The sequence below is a fragment of the Chenopodium quinoa genome, unplaced genomic scaffold, assembly GCF_001683475.1.
Source record: "Chenopodium quinoa cultivar QQ74 unplaced genomic scaffold, ASM168347v1, whole genome shotgun sequence".
NCBI lineage: Eukaryota > Viridiplantae > Streptophyta > Magnoliopsida > Caryophyllales > Amaranthaceae > Chenopodium > Chenopodium quinoa.
In genome coordinates this window covers 3,786,143-3,804,097 of record NW_018744878.1, presented here as the reverse complement: position 1 = coordinate 3,804,097, position 17,955 = coordinate 3,786,143, and the positions used below count along the sequence as shown (strand labels likewise).

Here is a 17,955-nt window from a genome sequence, read left to right as displayed (position 1 = left end):
TATTACACATACATTGTTTTTGTAAATATATTGATCATTAATGAATAAAATTAAAGCAATTGATTGAAGATAAGTTTGTCCCTTGTTGATTTTAAATTGTTGATTTGTACTTGTATGTTGCAAAGAGTTACTAGTATAATAACTTGCTGGATTGAACTTTTAAATTGAACTTTTTATGAGACATGTAAAATCCGTTGTTTCTTTTTGTTTGTCTGGTCGAAGATTTTGTTACCTTTTTAATTTATGATTTTGTGGACTTGAAAAGAGATATGATTAGTGAAATGTAGGGACGTGATTTTTAAGTTATAGTTCCTCATTTTATATCCTTGTAGTCGTTTACAAACTCAAAGTGAAAAAAAAGAAAAATAAAAATGGTGCTACAGTACAAAAGGGATGGGAAATGAAGAAATGCTTGTTTTATGGCTAATTAATCATCTCACTTAACGATAACTTTTTATCATTTATTAAAGCATGTATGTCAAAGTCAAAGAGAGGGTGAAACTAATTACATCAACTACTTGTGGCTTATGGCTTATAGATAGATGCACAATGAGCTTATTGTAAACATGATCCATGTAAAAAAATTTAAAGTCATATTTGATTTTAATCTTTCTCCACCTAATACTTCTATTTATAAATCTATAATGATATTTTCTTTTGTTAAATTCAATTAAAATGGATATGGCCCATAATCTTAATCAAATTGAAACAGGTGTCCAATAAAGATTTGAGAAAGATTATATCTAATAATGCTTGAGCAATTCTAGATCTTGAAACAATCCATTCTCGAATCATAGTTAGGAAAAAAAAAAAAAGTGATGCTATCAGTTGTTCAAATGGACTAAAAAATGTTTATATTGTGAAGCTAATCAATAACATACCTAACATGACGACTTGAATTCAAACTCTATTGGACTTCACATAATTCGCTATTACACTAACCAAAATGGATGATTACAAGTTAACCTTGAGATCAAATGGATAAAAGTAAAACGACAAATAAATCAATAACTTTTTATCCACAATTAATATATTTGCGAAAATATGATCGAATATTTTGTTAATTTATTAACACTTTTATCATTTGATCAAAGAACAAATTAATAAAGCGGGATATGGGCTTTCTCACCAAAAATTAGCGTAAGTTGCTACTCAAAATGATACAGTCTTACTCGAGTAAGAAGGACGTAATTAGAAATTACTCAGTACATTACTAATCTTACTCCGTACCATGCATAAATTATCCTAAATACAATACGAACAATCCATTTGTCTTTAGTCAATCCGTTGGCCTCTAATCAGGCCATTCAATCCTCACTCGTTACAAAATTGCCTATTCCATCGAAATTGAACAATTCATTAACAATATTTTTCCTAAACCCAGTTCCTCCACATAATCACCCTAAAACTTGGCTGCATATTTGACACAATTTCACTCTTTACATTTCATTTTATATACATTTTTCTTCTCTCAATAGTCAATTCTATTGCATTGAATTAATTTATTTCAAGTATCATAAAGAATGAGTTTTTCAGCAACTGATCTTTCTTTTGGACTATCATCATCTTCAATCACTTTACAATCAATAAAACCCCACAAAATTTCCAACCCATTTGACAGTTTACCCTTTTCCAATTTTCAAATACCCTCAAATTTAAGGCTTCAAACTACTAGTAAAAGGAGTTTAATCCTTCATTCTTCAATGGCAGAAAGTGGGGTTTCTCCAGAATCTTCTGTAATGGCGGAGGAGAGAGAAAATGTTGCCATTAATCCTGTTTATGTTCCTACTCCCCCAAATCGTGAGCTTCGGCCTCCTCATAGTGGGTAATTTTCTTCATTTTTTTCTTTTGGGTTTCAATTTCAATTTGCATGCGTTTGATTTGGATTGTAAGTATAAGAAATTAATTTGATTAATTCAGTTTTCTTTTGGTCTATATACTCCATGTTTGTGTGTTTTGCCGTTGTTTAATGCCATTATATTGCATAACCGAATAGGTCTTGTATACACCGAGTGTATAATATGTAACATATTTAGTCACCCCGAATCATACAAGTGCCACTCCATTGTAAAAATTGACTTTTATGTGATTTGGGATGACGGAGTTTGATGTATGCAATGCACTCGAAATCAATTGATTAGACCTTTTAACCCCCAATTGTGCTAAAAGCAGGAATATACCTGAAAAAGGGAACCTTGAACAAAATTTTATACCCCACTAACCAAAGTTATGTGACCCAATTTGACTTGTATTAGCTAGTCTAACTTTGACTTTCCTTTAGGAGTGGCTAAATAGTGGTGTTTGTGCACATTCTTGAGTTCAAACAAAATATTATAGAAATTTATTTACAATTGGGTGGAATCTGTAATATTCACTTGTACTGCCTCTTTGGATATCCTGAAATCATTGATGACTAATGACATGGCTTATTCAATAATGTCTTACTGGGATATAGTTGCAATTAGAGTAGATTTGGGCTTTTCGATGACATTGTATCGTTGATCCATCTTGATCAATAGTAACTATAAGAACACCTGGTGGGAATAAAAACGCGTTAGTGAAGCATTGTCGATGTTGTTGATAGGTGTGATGTGCTAAGCCTTGTCCAAGGAAATACAAGTAGCTATTATGTTTTCATCTTTTAATGTTTACCTGCAGAAAGTTGTGTTTCACATGCTATTACCTTTTCTGAAAACATAGGATAGCTCCCATCTTGTTTAAAAGATTGAATTTATCAATCTATTCGAGCTTGTGGCGTGCTTTCTTACAATTTAATATTCTGTGTGTTGTTTGCTGTTGAGACTGCACATTTGTAAAATGTAAAATCTTATGCTTAGTTTCTTTTGTGTCCTTTGTATTTGAGTGACTACTGAATTTTAAATGATGTCTATTCTGTTTTCTACTTTGGAAGGTATCATTTCGATGGAAGTCCTAGGCAATTTTTTGAGGGCTGGTATTTCAAGGTCTCTATTCCAGAAAAGAGGCAAAGCTTCTGCTTCATGTATTCAGTTGAGAATCCTGCATTCCGCAAGAAATTGACCCCTGTAGAAGAAGCAAAATATGGCCGTCGATTTACTGGAGTTGGAGCTCAGATTCTTGGTGCTGATGACAAGTACATTTGCCAGTATTCGGAAGAATCACAGAAATTCTGGGGTGGTAAGTTACTGGGTTATGCCATTTTATACATGTGTCCTTTGCAATGTCATTGCAGATGAGCTTATAGATTGGTAAGATTAGTGGATTTACATATGTTATTCAAGCGACTGGTGCTGCCTTTTTCTGTGAATGTTTTTCAGTATGTTAATTTATTATCCTAGAGTTATTTTATTTTAAAATATTATTCTTCAATCCATTGGAAAAAAAAGGGAAAATGAAAGGCTTGTATGTTACTGTAAGAAAGGCCCTTTGGCTTTTCCTTTGTGAGCTTTGTACATTTAGATCTTTTTTCTAAGTTAGGCCTATAATATTTTTCATAGCACACAGTAAGTTGTGCCCATATAGTTTACTACAAAAAATTGCAAAAACGTTAAGCCATTATTTTCTATCTAGCATTACCGTTTGAAGTACTTCTTGTACCCCAACACTAAATTAAATCTTTTTTTACATATAGACAGGCATGAGCTAATGTTGGGACATACATTCAAATCTAGTGGAAGTTCACAGCCTCCCACCAAAGAGGTTCCTCCAGAGGTGCCATATACTTCAACTATATTTTGTATTTATAATTTTATATCTTTGCATTTATGAAAAGCAAGCTACTTGTTTTGACATTTGCTTGATTTTGTATTAGTATATAGTTTCTGGAATGACCTTTTATATAATTTTTGTCTGGTGATTTCTTTTTTAATCCTATATTAAAATACTATATGGATTATGGAGTTTTCAGTTTTCACAATTGTTATTTGTTAATAGAAGACTTTTAGTACCATTGCTGCTGATATTTTTGACTGTAATCTTTGATAGGAATTCAATAGGAGTGTGTCTGAGGGTTTCCAAGTGACCCCACTTTGGCATCAAGGGTTCATCTGTGACGATGGCAGGTGAAATCTTTTCCAGTTTCTCAGTATTGTCACCCTCTGGAGGCTCTTTTGTCATGTAATTGTTATATTATATTCCTGATTTTTTTTATGTGCATGTGTTACTGTATGACTTATTTCTGTGCATGTGTTACTATATGGCTTAGAGCTAGTTTGCTACGACATTTCTTCTCAAGACTTAAAAACCTCAAAATATTACAATAGCTGATTTTGATTATTAATGGTGTTCAGGGTTGCTTGTTTGCTTCTAATATGCATAATTTTTATTTTATTTTGGGGTTACTCTTGCATCATTGATGTTTTTGGTTATTTAAAGTATGTGTAATATTAGGCTTTTTTAGCAAGTCACCTGCCTGCAGTTTGACTCCCCTGAGTCCCCCCTCTGTTTTTATGTCAAGCACCCTTCTCCAATTTCAATGGGCAAATACTGTGAACATGGAAAGAATTATTAGTTACATTATGGGTCTTCTGTTTGAAGCTCTTACTCTGAGCATCTTTCTTCGGCTTAATATTTCCCTCATTAATAGCTTACTTGCTTTCTTGGGAGATTTTTAACTTTATTTTAAATCAAATATGCACTTATTATTTCTGTGCAAGTTAGTGTTCTTGGACTTGGTATTATACTTTTTGTTGACTCACATTACACATTATGTCTTTTGCTGACAGGTCAGACTATGTTGAAACAGTGAAAACAGCTCGCTGGGAGTATAGTACTCGTCCTGTATATGGCTGGGGCAATGTCAGTTCAAAACAAAAATCCACTGCGGGCTGGCTTGCTGCTTTTCCTGTTTTTGAACCTCACTGGCAAGTATGCATGGCAGGGGGACTGTCAACAGGTACAATTCTATGTTCTCAATAGATCTCTGGCTTAATGAGTGTTTCATTGGTACTTGTGTAGTTGAAAGGCATGAAATGTCGCCTACGTAAAATGTGTCGGTAAGGGTTACTTTGATAGTCTTGAGATGTATTATATCTTTTTCTCCCTTTTATTACTATGTTGTTACCGTCATACTAATTTTAATTCTCTTTTGTACTCTTTTATGAATCAAGGTTTTACATCCTGTGCTCATTACAAATTCATTGCAAAAGTATGAAATGAATTTTAATATGATGTTATTAAGAGTATTAATAAAAAAAACACGAGAAGCTATACTCACTAGACTATCAGTAGTCTTATTGTGTCTCGATTGTACATTTGAAGTTGAAACATATTCTCATGCTTTCAAAACTGGTCTGATTGTTGTGGGCATGGCAATAAATTATTTTTTAGAGGCAGTTCTGTACCTTATGCACTTAAACATAATATTTAGAGCTGAAGTATCTTGCTGGGTTTTACTCTATTCTGTTGTATTTAAGCCTGATCATGATTTTGATTTCAGGATGGATAGAGTGGGATGGTGAAAGATTTGAGTTTGAAAATGCTCCTTCATATTCAGAAAAGAATTGGGGTGCAGGTTTCCCCAAAAGATGGTTTTGGGTAAATGCAATACTCCCCATCTCTGATTTGTGTACTTATTTTTATGGTTGTAAGCTCTTAGACACAAATTCAAGAAGAAACATTGTTGAATGATCACCTCAAAATTGGATATTTTGTGCTATATGTGAAACACTGAGTTGGCTGTATTTTCCTGGGTGCTAAATATGATAGTCATGCAGTTCTTGGCCTCTTGGGTTAGTTGGCAATGCTAAGCTGTTTCTTCTATATTCTAAGGATGAATAGACTCTTTGCCTACAATTTCTATTCCAAATTTGAGCTTTACATATTGCCATGACTTTAAAAAACTCTCACACAAGATTTAAGGACTTAAGGTCAATATAGCATTTTGATAAACAAGATCTTCTGCTTGAAAAAATTCCATTTTTTTTTGTTTTTTGTTTTTTGTTTCCCTTATAAACAGACTGTTGGGGTTATCTTTCCCATAATTTCAAAATCCTTCAAGAAGGCAACAATTTTTGAAGTAAATTTGATTTTGCAAATGTAATCTTTGCCTATATGCTGTTTACTAAATTATTTTGCCTTTGTGTGGGCATATGTTCCTATCTTCTGCTTGTCATTTTATTTTGCCTCTTTCTCTGAATAATTTATAAAATTGATGGCTATTGGTTTATTTAGTTGATCCATATGACTTGTCAACTTGGCTTGGGTAGGCTGTTGAAGATATCCACCATTTCATGAACTATGAATTTATGAATAGATGCATTAGATAATTATTATTTTGCTGTATGATTTAGCATTGTAGGAATTTCTAAACTTTTGTTGTTGCCTTGTCCTTGCTGCTCAAGGTGCTTCCTGGATTTGAGGCTTTTTCTATCTGTGTTGACAGTGTCTAGTGACTAGCTACTGGAGTAGTGGAGTCTCAATGCAGAATGTTATGTTTTTGTCTAATCTGTGGACAACACTAAATATGTTCACTTCCTTTTCCAGGTCCAGTGCAATGTCTTTGAGGGTGCTAAAGGAGAAGTCGCTTTGACTTCTGCAGGAGGGTTGAGAGAGCTTCCTGGTGGAAGAATTGAGAACGCAGCTTTGGTATGATTTTCCAATTTTATCTTCTGTAATCTCTACTCTTCATTTCTCTCTTTGAAGTCATTTTTTATGCTTCCATGTTAGGGTTTTTTAGTTGACTGATGCAATTAATTGGTCATTGACACGACACCTGTATGGATAGTGTTCTTGAGCCCTAGTTTAGCAATAGTGTCTGAATATGTTGCTGAGCCTACTTTACAGAGCTTGTTATTTATTTATCTCAAAAGTTGAAAGTTGATAGGCTATTTCACCATCTCTTGAAATTTAGCATTGAAATTCATAAAGAAGCTTGTTGTCATAGTTTTATGCTCTGCCTGCTGGCCAATTAAGCCATGACTGGTTAACACATGAAACATTGGAATAAAGTAGCAATTAAGGCATTATTAAGTTGTAGCTATAAAAACAGTGCACCATTTTAGAAGGTCTAGTAGCCAGACGGAATAGATGAAAAATATTAACACTAAATAAAAACTGCATTTAATGCACATAAGATCGCAAAAGTAATAATTCCATCTTTGTTCCCTGGGAAAATATATCTTTTGAGGAAAACTGCACCAGACCGGGCAAAAGCTCATGTGACCGGAGGTGAATTTTTTAGAGTTTCGACAGTGGGTGAAGTGGGGGGTGTTGGCTAAGATATATTGTGGTAATTTTGTTCTGTGGATTATGTTGCAAAATTAACTTCATAAGTTAAGGATTTGCTAATACCCCAAGAGTTTTTTACAGGTTGGTGTGCATCATGCTGGAATTTTCTATGAATTTGTACCATGGAATGGGTTTGTTGAGTGGGAGATTGCACCATGGGGCTACTGGAAAATTTCGGCTGATAATGGATCATACCTGGTAAGGACACCAGCATCTGAGAATTACCTCAAGTTGATATATTTATATATTCTATTTGAGAAATTTTTTAACAATACCTCATGTTGAACCAAGAACAAACAAATTTATTAATTTAAGATGAGTTCCTTTCTTATGCAAATTCAACACAAAAGAAAAAAAAAATAGTAAAATCTCTTTTATTTTCTGGAAATTACCTACTTAAATTTTTCCTCACCACGTGTAGGTGGAATTAGAGGCGAGAACAGAGGATCCAGGAACACCCTTGCGTGCTCCTACCCCAGAACATGGCCTTGCTGTTGCATGCAGAGACACCTGTTTTGGTCAACTGAAATTGCAACTGTGGGAACGAAGATCTGATGGTAGCAAGGGAAAGGTTCTTATTTTTCTGGCACTTCGTTCATTTTCTCAATATTGCTTTGAATTTTTTATCATCAGTGCATAACTAGGCTGGCGAGTTTCTGATTCAAGTAGAATAATTACTTATAAGTAATACCATAAAATATCCATATATGAGAGTAAGGCTACAAAATAAATTAACATTACTGAACCGATTTTTACTTGATAAAACTAAGTTTTGCTGATTAAAGCTATCTTATTGCTAGTTAAAATTGTTTATCATTGATCAAATTATTTGACACTGATTCTATTGGAATTTTATTAGTGTGCTGAAAGTGAGCAAGGCCAATCACAAAACAAGTATTTGTTCTACTGATTGATGTTAAACTAACATGGCTTCATTTAATTTCCCCCTTTCCCATCTCCTTTCGAAGAGTGCTTGGGGGATGAGGAATGGGAGCCATGGGGCTATTAATGTTGCTCTTTTATTGGGGGGTAAGGGCTTTGCGAAATTCTGATTTGCTAAAATGGTTAATTGTTCAAGGTTATCTTGGAGGTTACCAGTAACATGGCGGCTGTGGAGGTAGGTGGCGGACCATGGTTTGAGGCATGGAAAGGAAGAACGACAACCCCGGAGATCCTAAGCGCTGCTCTCAGGGTTCCGATAGATATGGAGTCAGTTTTTGGTTGGGTTCCATTTTTGAAACCTCCTGGCCTTTGAAGCCACAGGACATTAGTTCTGTCTAGTGCAGTGGCTGATCTATACAATGTCTTGAGAATTAGTGTATGATTTCCGACTTTTTGTATAGGTACAAGTACAAGGTAACTCCTTTGTTATTATTCTTCAAATTTTAAACTCTAATAAATATATAAATAAATAAAGGCGAGATTGAGATTTGAAAGGAAAAAAAAGGCGATATCAATTTACTTTGTTCTTGAAAGCATTTTAGTAGCAGTATTTTCAAACCAATGTTAATTTTTTTGGAAAACATCTTGCATTAATTTTCATCCACTGTTATATTATTTTCAAAATCATGTGGTTTTTATTCATTGCCATGTAATGTTATTTTCTATGCTTCGTCATCCTATTTATTTCAGGAATTCAGGAGCACCTGTGTAAAATGTGTAACAAAGTGTACCCTAAAAATTGCGGATGAATGAGGGTTTGCAACAGTAGAAATGTTCTTTTCAACCCATTTAATTGCGGATGATTATGGGTTTGCTCGAAATCTTCATTTTCAACTCATTTATTTTTCTTTAAACATTAACTACAATTATGACCCACATACATGTACGCGTCATCAATAGAATAATTTGATGATTTGATAACTACACAAGAACACAACAGTATGTTATTGGTAGGCTAGGGTTTTTTTTTTTTTTAGGATGCCCACTCGGTTCCTCAGAGTCTAGTTCCAACTACAACCGGAATTGATCCGGGTTGCAGACCTAGCTTATGGTGGGTGAGTCTCCTAACAATAATTTTTGCATACGGCAAGACTTGAACCGTGACCTCCCTTAAGTGACATCAAGTTGCTTATTACTTAAACCAACTCTTGTTGATTGATAGGGTTAGTTACACAAGTAAGCTTGTCAATCGGTGAAGTTTCCATAGTAAGCATACATATTTTTTGTCACCTAGCTAGTTCAATTTCGTTAAGTGAACTCATGCCACATACAGAGTAGATTTTTTAGAATATATTTGACTCCATATTTGAGATTAAGACTTCAATTGTTATTGTTAACAATTGTTATTTCATTTTTGTTTCCAATAGACATGTAATATTTTACACACAAAAAATATAAAATATATTACAACTATTGATAAACTTCAAAACAATATGAAATGGGTCTAGGCAACCCGAACAAGGAGGAGGAGAGTTTGGTCCACAAACAAGGCTTTGGAGCTTCCATACTAAAACCAATTGGCAACAGTAGGAGTAACTCCTCTACCTTATAAAGTGGAACTATCTCTCCTCTTTCTCCAATGTGGGACACTCACAAGTGGGCTACAATGGATTTCAACAACTATAACTTTCAATACTCATCTTATACTCGTATCTTACTCGTATATAGTATTGTTTCCAATGGCCACTTGTTAATTAAAAAAAAATTATTAAGAAAAAGGGTTTACTAAATAGGTAATTCAATTGCCTCAATAATTGGTCAATGATTTGCTAGTTTCCTACAATAAATCATAATCATCAACGATCTAATCAGACACATATAAAAATCATAAAAAATAAACAAATATATATAATCGAAAAAGTCCATTACCCCGTGATAATGCAAGGGATGGTATTAATCCCAATTATTTGACATCACATTAATAACTTACTATATTTAAAATAACTTATAACTTGATTTTAATCTTCTCTTTATAGTAGCGGTTTGTAACCGGTTCGATTTATAAGCGGCCGTCCGGTTCATAAATAGTTTGGTTTATGAACCGTTCGATTTGTAAATGGTTCAATTTATAATCAATTCGATCGGTTTATAACGATTCGGTGCATGCAAACGGGTCGCGGTTTGTTAACGGTTCGGTGTAAATGGTTTTTTTATCTCAGATCAAACGGTTTCGGGTTGGAAACGGGTTCGGGTTAGAAACATTTCGGTTCTTTTACGGTTCGGTTTTATTTCAATTCGGTTTAGAATTAGTTCGGTTCGGTTCTTATACGGTTTAACATTATTCGAATCGGTTTGGTTTCGGGTTCACTAAAATACGCTTCGGGTAAGTTTTCGATTTCAAAAAATCGGTTTTTATTCGGTTCGATTATCATTGGAGTCAGATTGATTCGGGCAGTTAAATGATTTAGGTTTTCAATTTGATCGCACTATTCACGAGACATTGAATTATTACATTCCAGAACTAGTTAAAAATCATGAAATTGTTCTATGAGAGAAAAGTAAACAATTACTCCAATGTTTTTTTGTCAGGAGTTTGAATAATTAAACAAGTTTTGATATGATCAATGAGTCAAATATAGTAAGGAGAATATTCCTAGGATAGAATGGGTAAGCAACCACACAGAAACGTCAAACACATGCATGGCTTAGGCCCCCTATTGAGTTATTGGCGTTATTGTAGTGTATAGTTTTAGTAGGAGTACCAATTAGGAAATGGAACAACTATGGAATTTATAGCATTTTAGTTTCCTTTAATCAAATTAATGAGTCACTTTTTAGCATAAAAAAATAATAATAATGAGTCACTTTACTTACGTTTTTTTTATTTGTTATGGAGTATTTTTTTTAGGAAAGTCACTTCACTTACGTATAACAAAATGATATTTATAAGGACGGGTGAAAATCGAGTTCAGGATCTGAAATCGAGAGGAAAGCTCTAATTACTACCAAAATTGCCAAAAGGTACTTGCTAGGAAAAGGAATAAGGGATGGTCCTAAATTATCTTAAATGATTCTACCATTACTAATTTACAACAATAACTTTAATTTTATACTCCATTTTCTCGTACGTATGTCGGCAATGAAAACATGGGTTCATTGTTTAAGAACTAGAAAATTGTTTTATTTGTTTTCGTATGTCGTCATTTTATTTGTTTTTTTTTTAGTTTTCTTTGTTCTCTTTGTTTTAAAAAAAATAAAAAATAAAAAGCCTAGAAAATTGTTGGGGACCTTGCGAATTAGGTCCTCCTATCTTTAAGATCGGCCTATATGGAACTCAAGGGAAGCAAGCCCTATCGATAATTGAGATAAGATTGATTCCGTTATGGAACACCTAAAAAGAAAAATTATGATTGGTAATTGAAATAAAATCGATTTTATTTTGAAATACAAAAAAAAAAAAAAAAACATATATACTCAATACGAAAGCATCTTTTAGTCTCTCCGTTTTTTAGAATATATATTTGTACAATTAAATTGTCTTTTGAATCCCCTAAATATATTAATTATTTGTGTTTCTTTCAATATTTAAAGCATCTTTTAGCGTCTCCATTTTTTTTATTTGAGTATATAATTGTATGATGACTTGTTTAATAGAGATATGCAAATAGATATAATAAAATATTATGTAAATATGTATAATGCATAAATGCCAATTTACGGTTGGCAACACCTGACCCAACTCGATAACCCGACTCGAAGTTACTGAGAGAAATCCGAATCCGACCCGACCCGAACAACCCAAATTCTACCGATTTGACCCAAATTTCATATTATTTCATAATAATATTAATTAGTTTTACACTATTTATGATAGTTTCTAAGTATAATCCGAAATCGACCCGAAATCTGACTTGAACCCGACCTTGTTAAACTCAAGGAAATATTGAAGACCTGCTGACCCGAATTGCCACCCCTAAATACCATTAGTAATTCTCTTTTAAGCTAGGGCTAGCCACTGCGCGCATCACGCACATAAGAATCCCTAGTTTCTAAATAATGACAAGGTTGATACAAAAACAAAATTCAAATAATAATAAAAAAAAAACCCCAAAAAAGATTGACACTCAATGAATAGTAAGATAAATTAGTTAATTTGTTAGGACTCGAGAAATAATTTAATTATTTTCTTTTTATATTATTAAACAACATTAAAAAAACGCGCACTATGCATGCACAATTTTAAACTAAGGTGCCAAATTGTTATAAAATATAATATAATGACAGAGTCTAATTTTTCACACCAACTATATTACTCATAAAGAATAGAAATGGTGAAACTAAAAGTGTCATTCGTCTAATCAAATACGAAGTATATTAATCAGAGCATTTTACATAAAAAAAACCCTTTAATTTGAGTTTTTTAAAGATTATTGTCAAGGTTTTCAAAAAAGGTGAATATTGGTAAATACAAAAAAAAAAAAAAAAAAAAAAAAACCCCTTTAATTTGAGGTGAATATATTAATCAGAGCATTTACATAAAAACCTTTAATTTGAGGTTTTTAAAGATTGTTGTCAAGGTTTTCAAAAAAGGTGAATATTGGTGAATTAAAAAAAAATCGTAGAATATTTTTTATTTTATCTATTTGGAAAACATAGGGATGTACGTAGTTAGGCAATTTTTATGAATATATCTTGAAGAATGTTTTTTATATTAGCAATTTTATTCAAAATACTATTAAAGTATTAAGGGTATGTTCACATTTACTAAAATGAGTTGAATTGAACTGAACTAATTGGAGCTAAAATGAACTGAACTGAAATTAAGATGAAATGAACAGGCCCTAAGTGAGGATTTGGTAAAAAAAAAGGCAACTTAAAATTTATCACCCAACAACCCTTCTTCTCTTTATATACTCTTTTCATTCTATAATTATTGACACACACTTGACTTTTTATTTTATTTTTATCCTCAACTCTTACAATAAGCATCATTAATTATGTATAAATAAATCAACTAACAACTTATTTAATTACTTATTAATATTTTATTTTATATTGATATTCAGCTAGTTAAAAAAATGAATGGACAAGATTGTTTCTTGTAAAATAATTACAATGGGTACAATCGTACGATGTTTAGGTTAACCACATACAACCTTCAATAAAAATTTCCTAGCAAAGTTCTATATATATGTGTGTTCTCCAACCCTAAAACTCCATGTCATCAATATCTTGTAAGAGAAAAAATGGGTTCTCTAACAACTATTATTTTTTTCCTCTTTGTTATTTATGCTCAAAATGGAGCACAAGGTGAAATTCCCAAAAACATCATGCATCATATTAAAGTAGCCAACAAAAATGGCCCTTATATTGGTGTTGTAATACCAAACTTATTTGAGCTCAACCCTCTTCTTCAATCTCCTAGCTTCTCTGCTAGCAAGTTTATCATTGATTTTTCAGGTATATATATTTTCAAATACGTAAATTAGTCCGTTACTAATTAAATTAACCAACTAATTAATTATTATTACACGTACTCCTTATCCTTTTTTAAATGTTTTTTTTTCATAATTATGAAAAATTATATAAACTTCATACATAACTAATATTACGCGATTTTCCTTTCTAAATCTGTCATATTATATATGATGGATTCTTAATTAAGGTAGGAGATTTCGATTCGGAACCATAGCTGATAAGAAAGTGATCTTGGTCATGACAGGACTTGGCATGGTACGTACGTAACAAATAAAAGTCATCTTCTCTTATTATTCTCTACCTTTAGATTTTTATAAAAATGAAAAGTAATTGGAATAAAGTTGAATTATTAATTCTTAAATTTCAAAGAGAAAAGTAAAACTATATGTGTAAAGGAAGAAATTTTTTGCAGGTAAACGCAGCTACAACAACTCAATTGTTGCTAAATTTATTCGAAGTAGAAGGAGTTGTACACTATGGTATTGCTGGAAATGCTGATCCTTCTCTTCATATTGGAGATGTTGCTATTCCTCAATATTGGGCTCACCTTGGTCTTTTGAATTGGCAGGTTAAGTATTTCATGTTTTCTACGAAATTACTTAGACTATATATTACGCAGTATGATCATGTACAAAAAATGATAAAGTAGGAATAAAAACTTACTTTGCATATCATCATTTTCATGTGAAAGGTCGCGTAAATATATGTAATATATATTCTTCAATATCTAATACTTTGTATGTCATATCTCTAACATTCACTACAAAACATAAAAAGTCAAAAACTACCGTCAATTAAAAAAGTAGTAAAAAATCTCTACAAGGCAAACAATCCATCTTAGCTTGACTTGACTCTTGTTATATGAAGTTCAAATTGAAAAATATTAATATGTTTATTTATATATTGTCACTATTAATATAATGTCATCACAAATTATATTACATATAATCTTAATTATAAAATAATGTTTTGATGGGTGTAGAGATTTGGACATGGACCAGAAGATGAATTAGCCCTTGAAGCAGCAGGAGATTACTCTAGGGAATACGGCAATTTAAGATTTGCTGATTACACAGCAAATGTTACTGAGGCTGATAACCTCTTGAACAGAATTTGGTATCAAGCTGAAGAGATTTTCCCAATTGATGGAGTTCCTGAGGAAAGACAACATGCCTTTTGGGTTCCTGTTGATCCTCATTACTTCGCCGTTGCCAAGAAACTTCAGGTTCTTAACAAAACCTAATCGTCGCAATAGTCAATATAGGTAGGTTTACATAATAAGTACGTAATAAATTACACATTCAAATGGAATCCAACCATTCAAAACTGATCTCTGAATCCGAATTAGCCCAGAGAGTTAATCAGGTGGAACAAAAAAAAAAAAAAAAAAACGGACTTAAAAATCAATGTTTAATATGTCCTCATGTCAAGTTATAGTAATTGCTATAATAATTAATAGTACAGATCGACTAGAATACTCAACTTGACTTGAAATAGAACATATAATCTTTGAATGTAGCCCTACATGGATCGAATGACTCGTATCCTATATTTACAACAATTCAAGGATCTAATCTAATAAAAAGATTGATTTAAAAAATATATACTACAATTAATAATTACATCATACTATTATTTAATTAAAGGTTGGACGATTTCCTATTCTACAAAATCAATTATAACACAATAATTGGAGACCAAGGCTAGACACAAGAATTAATATATATATATATGGTCATTTTCAGCTATACACCATCGTTAATTCATTCATTATATATTAGTCACGATCAAAGATCATGACCTAGCTTAGCTATATCTTTGATTAATTAATCAGCAAATTCATACAAAAAGGTTAAAAATTAATAAAATAATTATTCATTGATCATGATGCTACATCAATTAGGTCACTTTTTTGACAAACTAATAGCTGATTTCTTGTTAATGTTAACCACTGTACCCCCTCCATCCTTTAAAAAAATTCCTATTTATTATTCATGATTTCAAAATTAAATAATGTTAAGCCCGTACATATTGTATTTAGTTTGTTAACGGGCTATGTTTAGGCCCTTTGTTTAGGTTGTATATATAAATACCTTGTTTACACATCAATACAAGCTAAGGATTCACAGTATTCTTGACAAAGAAGAAAATATCGATAGAATTCTAAAAGTTGTAAATGGTAAAATCTTCAATTATGTATGAAAGTCATTTATTACGAAGTACGGGCTATATATAAGTTAAATTTTGAAAATTAACACTGAGTCGAATCCAACATAATCCCACGTGTAAACAAAGTTTCTAACAATCAGTGATCAATATGTCACCATATATAACACAAATCAAATCGAAAGATCGATCCTTAAGAAGGGTATACTATAAATATATTTTGTATTATATTTCTAATGTTGAAAATTCAATTCTATGAAATTTTATATTTTCAGACTTTAGAATTGGAGAAATGTGTGAATGCAACCACATGCTTAGAAACAACACCCAAAGTGACCACGGTATTAAGAGGAGCAAGTGCAAGTATTTACGTAGACAATGCAGCTTATAGAAGCTTTCTCTTTGACACTTTCAAGCTAAGTCCGGTTGAGATGGAGAGTGCCGGTGTGGCACTCGTATGCCACCAGCAAAGGGTTCCCCACATTACCATTCGCGCTCTCTCCGATTTAGCCGGTGGTGGTTCTGCTGAGTTTAATGAGGCTGATACTTTCTTACCGGTTGCTGCAACTAATTCTGTTCTTGTTCTTGTTGAATTTATTAAGCAGTTGTCACTTTCTAAAGCTTCTTTTTGAAATGTACGTTAAATGATTTATGCATGAAACTTAACTAAGAATGTTTTTCCTTCTTATTGAATTTATGGAATAAATTTGAATTATGAATAAGATGATGTTTGGTGCATTGATTTGATTTCGAAAATGAACTTAAAGAAAACTAAGAAACATTAGAAAAGGACAATTAAGTTGATGTTCGCATTTTTGTGTCTAAAGAATGTAGATATTACCCACCTAATAAATTATAATGTTGTACTAAGTGATACATTGTTACAATAAAGATAGGGACAACTTAATTAGTTACATGTTAATGATTGACTTATCTAATTCATGGATTCAATACTGAAATCCAAGACCTCTTGTTATCAACTTATGATACTTGAATTTTAATTTTACCAAGTAATAATCTCAAAGATTTATAGCTTTTAAGAGGAAATTAATATAATACAAGTATAGAGTGTGATGCATTAGAATCTTAGAAGTAAGGATTTTATTTATGTGCATTATCATTGTGTCTAAAGATGTAGACATTATATTACTAAAAATTTATATGATTATTGTATGCATATGGTAATCGCCCCAACGGTTTTTTTTTTTTTTTTCTTCAGAGAACCACTTACTTCTCCTTTAAATAAAAAGACCTGGCTTCTTTTATTGCTTTCAAAAAATAATTGTTTGTGTCACAATCAGTCACATGGTTTATACTATAAAGTTTGTATCATATCATCAGTAAACTTTAATTTGTTCAACCACCGATGTTGTATAATTTGGTACGGAGTTGAATGAATGCTAACTGCTTTTTATAAGTTAGTAAAGAGCGATGATAATGGAAATATCTAAATCTATACGTAAATTTGTGAAAAAAAAATACGAGTATTATCTTTGATCAATGTATATCGATCTATGTTAATGCAAGTTCATTATTAATTTCATGCATGCATGACTTGTACGAAGTACATTGTCAAGTTATAATAGACCCTTGGCGGGCGGACCTATAAAGCCTAGGTGGGGAGCAGCTGCATCCCTATTTTGTGAAAAATAAATCAGGTCCATTAGGCTCATATAGATTAAAATTAAAGAAGAAAAACCCATAAATTTGGACCTCCATTTCTAATGTCATCACTTAAAGACCGACTAACCAAGAGTCCAAGACAACTAAATACTCGCTCCGTCCCTAAATTACATTCCTCTTTCTCTCTATTATGTAAGAAATAAATGCTAGAAAGAGGAATGTAATTTAGGGGTGGAGGGAGTATAATGTTTTTTTTTAAAAAAAAAAATTGTTGGCCATCTAATCACCTTTCACGAGAGATTAGGGCCCATATTCTAATTTTGGCTCCAACTGCAGGTACCCACAAATACAAAGAGACACCTATATTTGCTACTCTCACATCTGATCTACCGCTGCCCAACCCGACTTTGCCACCGTGGCACCGTCCACCAGACACCCCTTTATAAATTTATTTTGGACTCCTATTTATTATTTTCTGGATGTGTCACTGCTGGCAAGTGTTTAGCTTCTACGAGTATTCTCTTAAAAAAGAAGAAAAAAAGCCTTAAATCAAAGTTTGTTTAACTGTAACTACCACGTCCACAGTCCACCAGTCAATCA

At 32.3% G+C, this 17,955-nt stretch overlaps 2 protein-coding genes across 3 annotated transcripts; both read left to right on the top strand.

Annotated features, from left to right (window-relative positions):
* The first annotated feature begins 1,275 nt into the window (after window positions 1-1,275).
* LOC110705597 (tocopherol cyclase, chloroplastic-like) lies at window positions 1,276-9,306 on the top strand. Of its 2 annotated transcripts, XR_002508105.1 has the most exons (11): window positions 1,276-1,825; window positions 2,912-3,156; window positions 3,611-3,690; window positions 3,964-4,040; window positions 4,704-4,873; window positions 5,417-5,514; window positions 6,463-6,564; window positions 7,288-7,404; window positions 7,628-7,777; window positions 8,285-8,562; window positions 8,839-9,306. XR_002508105.1 is itself a non-coding variant. In XM_021883494.1 (10 exons), exons 1-10 carry the CDS (start codon window positions 1,524-1,526, stop codon window positions 8,459-8,461), a joined length of 1,518 nt encoding a protein of 505 aa, XP_021739186.1. In that variant the 5' UTR covers window positions 1,276-1,523; the 3' UTR covers window positions 8,462-8,674. The 2 variants fall into 2 exon arrangements, 1 of the variants encoding a protein (XP_021739186.1); XM_021883494.1 differs by lacking the exon at window positions 8,839-9,306 and having other exon boundaries at window positions 8,285-8,674.
* Window positions 9,307-13,311: 4,005 nt separating this feature from the next.
* Window positions 13,312-16,454, top strand: LOC110705596 (bark storage protein A-like). Its single transcript, XM_021883493.1, has 5 exons — window positions 13,312-13,548; window positions 13,754-13,821; window positions 13,979-14,134; window positions 14,549-14,791; window positions 16,008-16,454. The coding sequence occupies exons 1-5, from the start codon at window positions 13,335-13,337 to the stop codon at window positions 16,362-16,364; spliced, it is 1,038 nt and encodes a 345-aa protein (XP_021739185.1). The 5' UTR covers window positions 13,312-13,334; the 3' UTR covers window positions 16,365-16,454.
* Window positions 16,455-17,955: the final 1,501 nt, after the last annotated feature.

Bases quoted from the DNA above. Each gene is read 5' to 3' on its own strand.
- LOC110705597 (XM_021883494.1), top strand. From the start codon at position 1,524: ATGAGTTTTTCAGCAACTGATCTTTCTTTTGGACTATCATCATCTTCA. The intron at 3,157-3,610 runs GTAAGTTACTGG...TTTTACATATAG, and splicing joins ATCACAGAAATTCTGGGGTG to ACAGGCATGAGCTAATGTTG. The intron at 3,691-3,963 runs GTGCCATATACT...AATCTTTGATAG, and splicing joins CCAAAGAGGTTCCTCCAGAG to GAATTCAATAGGAGTGTGTC.
- LOC110705596 (XM_021883493.1), top strand. From the start codon at position 13,335: ATGGGTTCTCTAACAACTATTATTTTTTTCCTCTTTGTTATTTATGCT. The intron at 13,822-13,978 runs GTACGTACGTAA...AATTTTTTGCAG, and splicing joins TCATGACAGGACTTGGCATG to GTAAACGCAGCTACAACAAC. The intron at 14,792-16,007 runs GTTCTTAACAAA...TTATATTTTCAG, and splicing joins CCGTTGCCAAGAAACTTCAG to ACTTTAGAATTGGAGAAATG.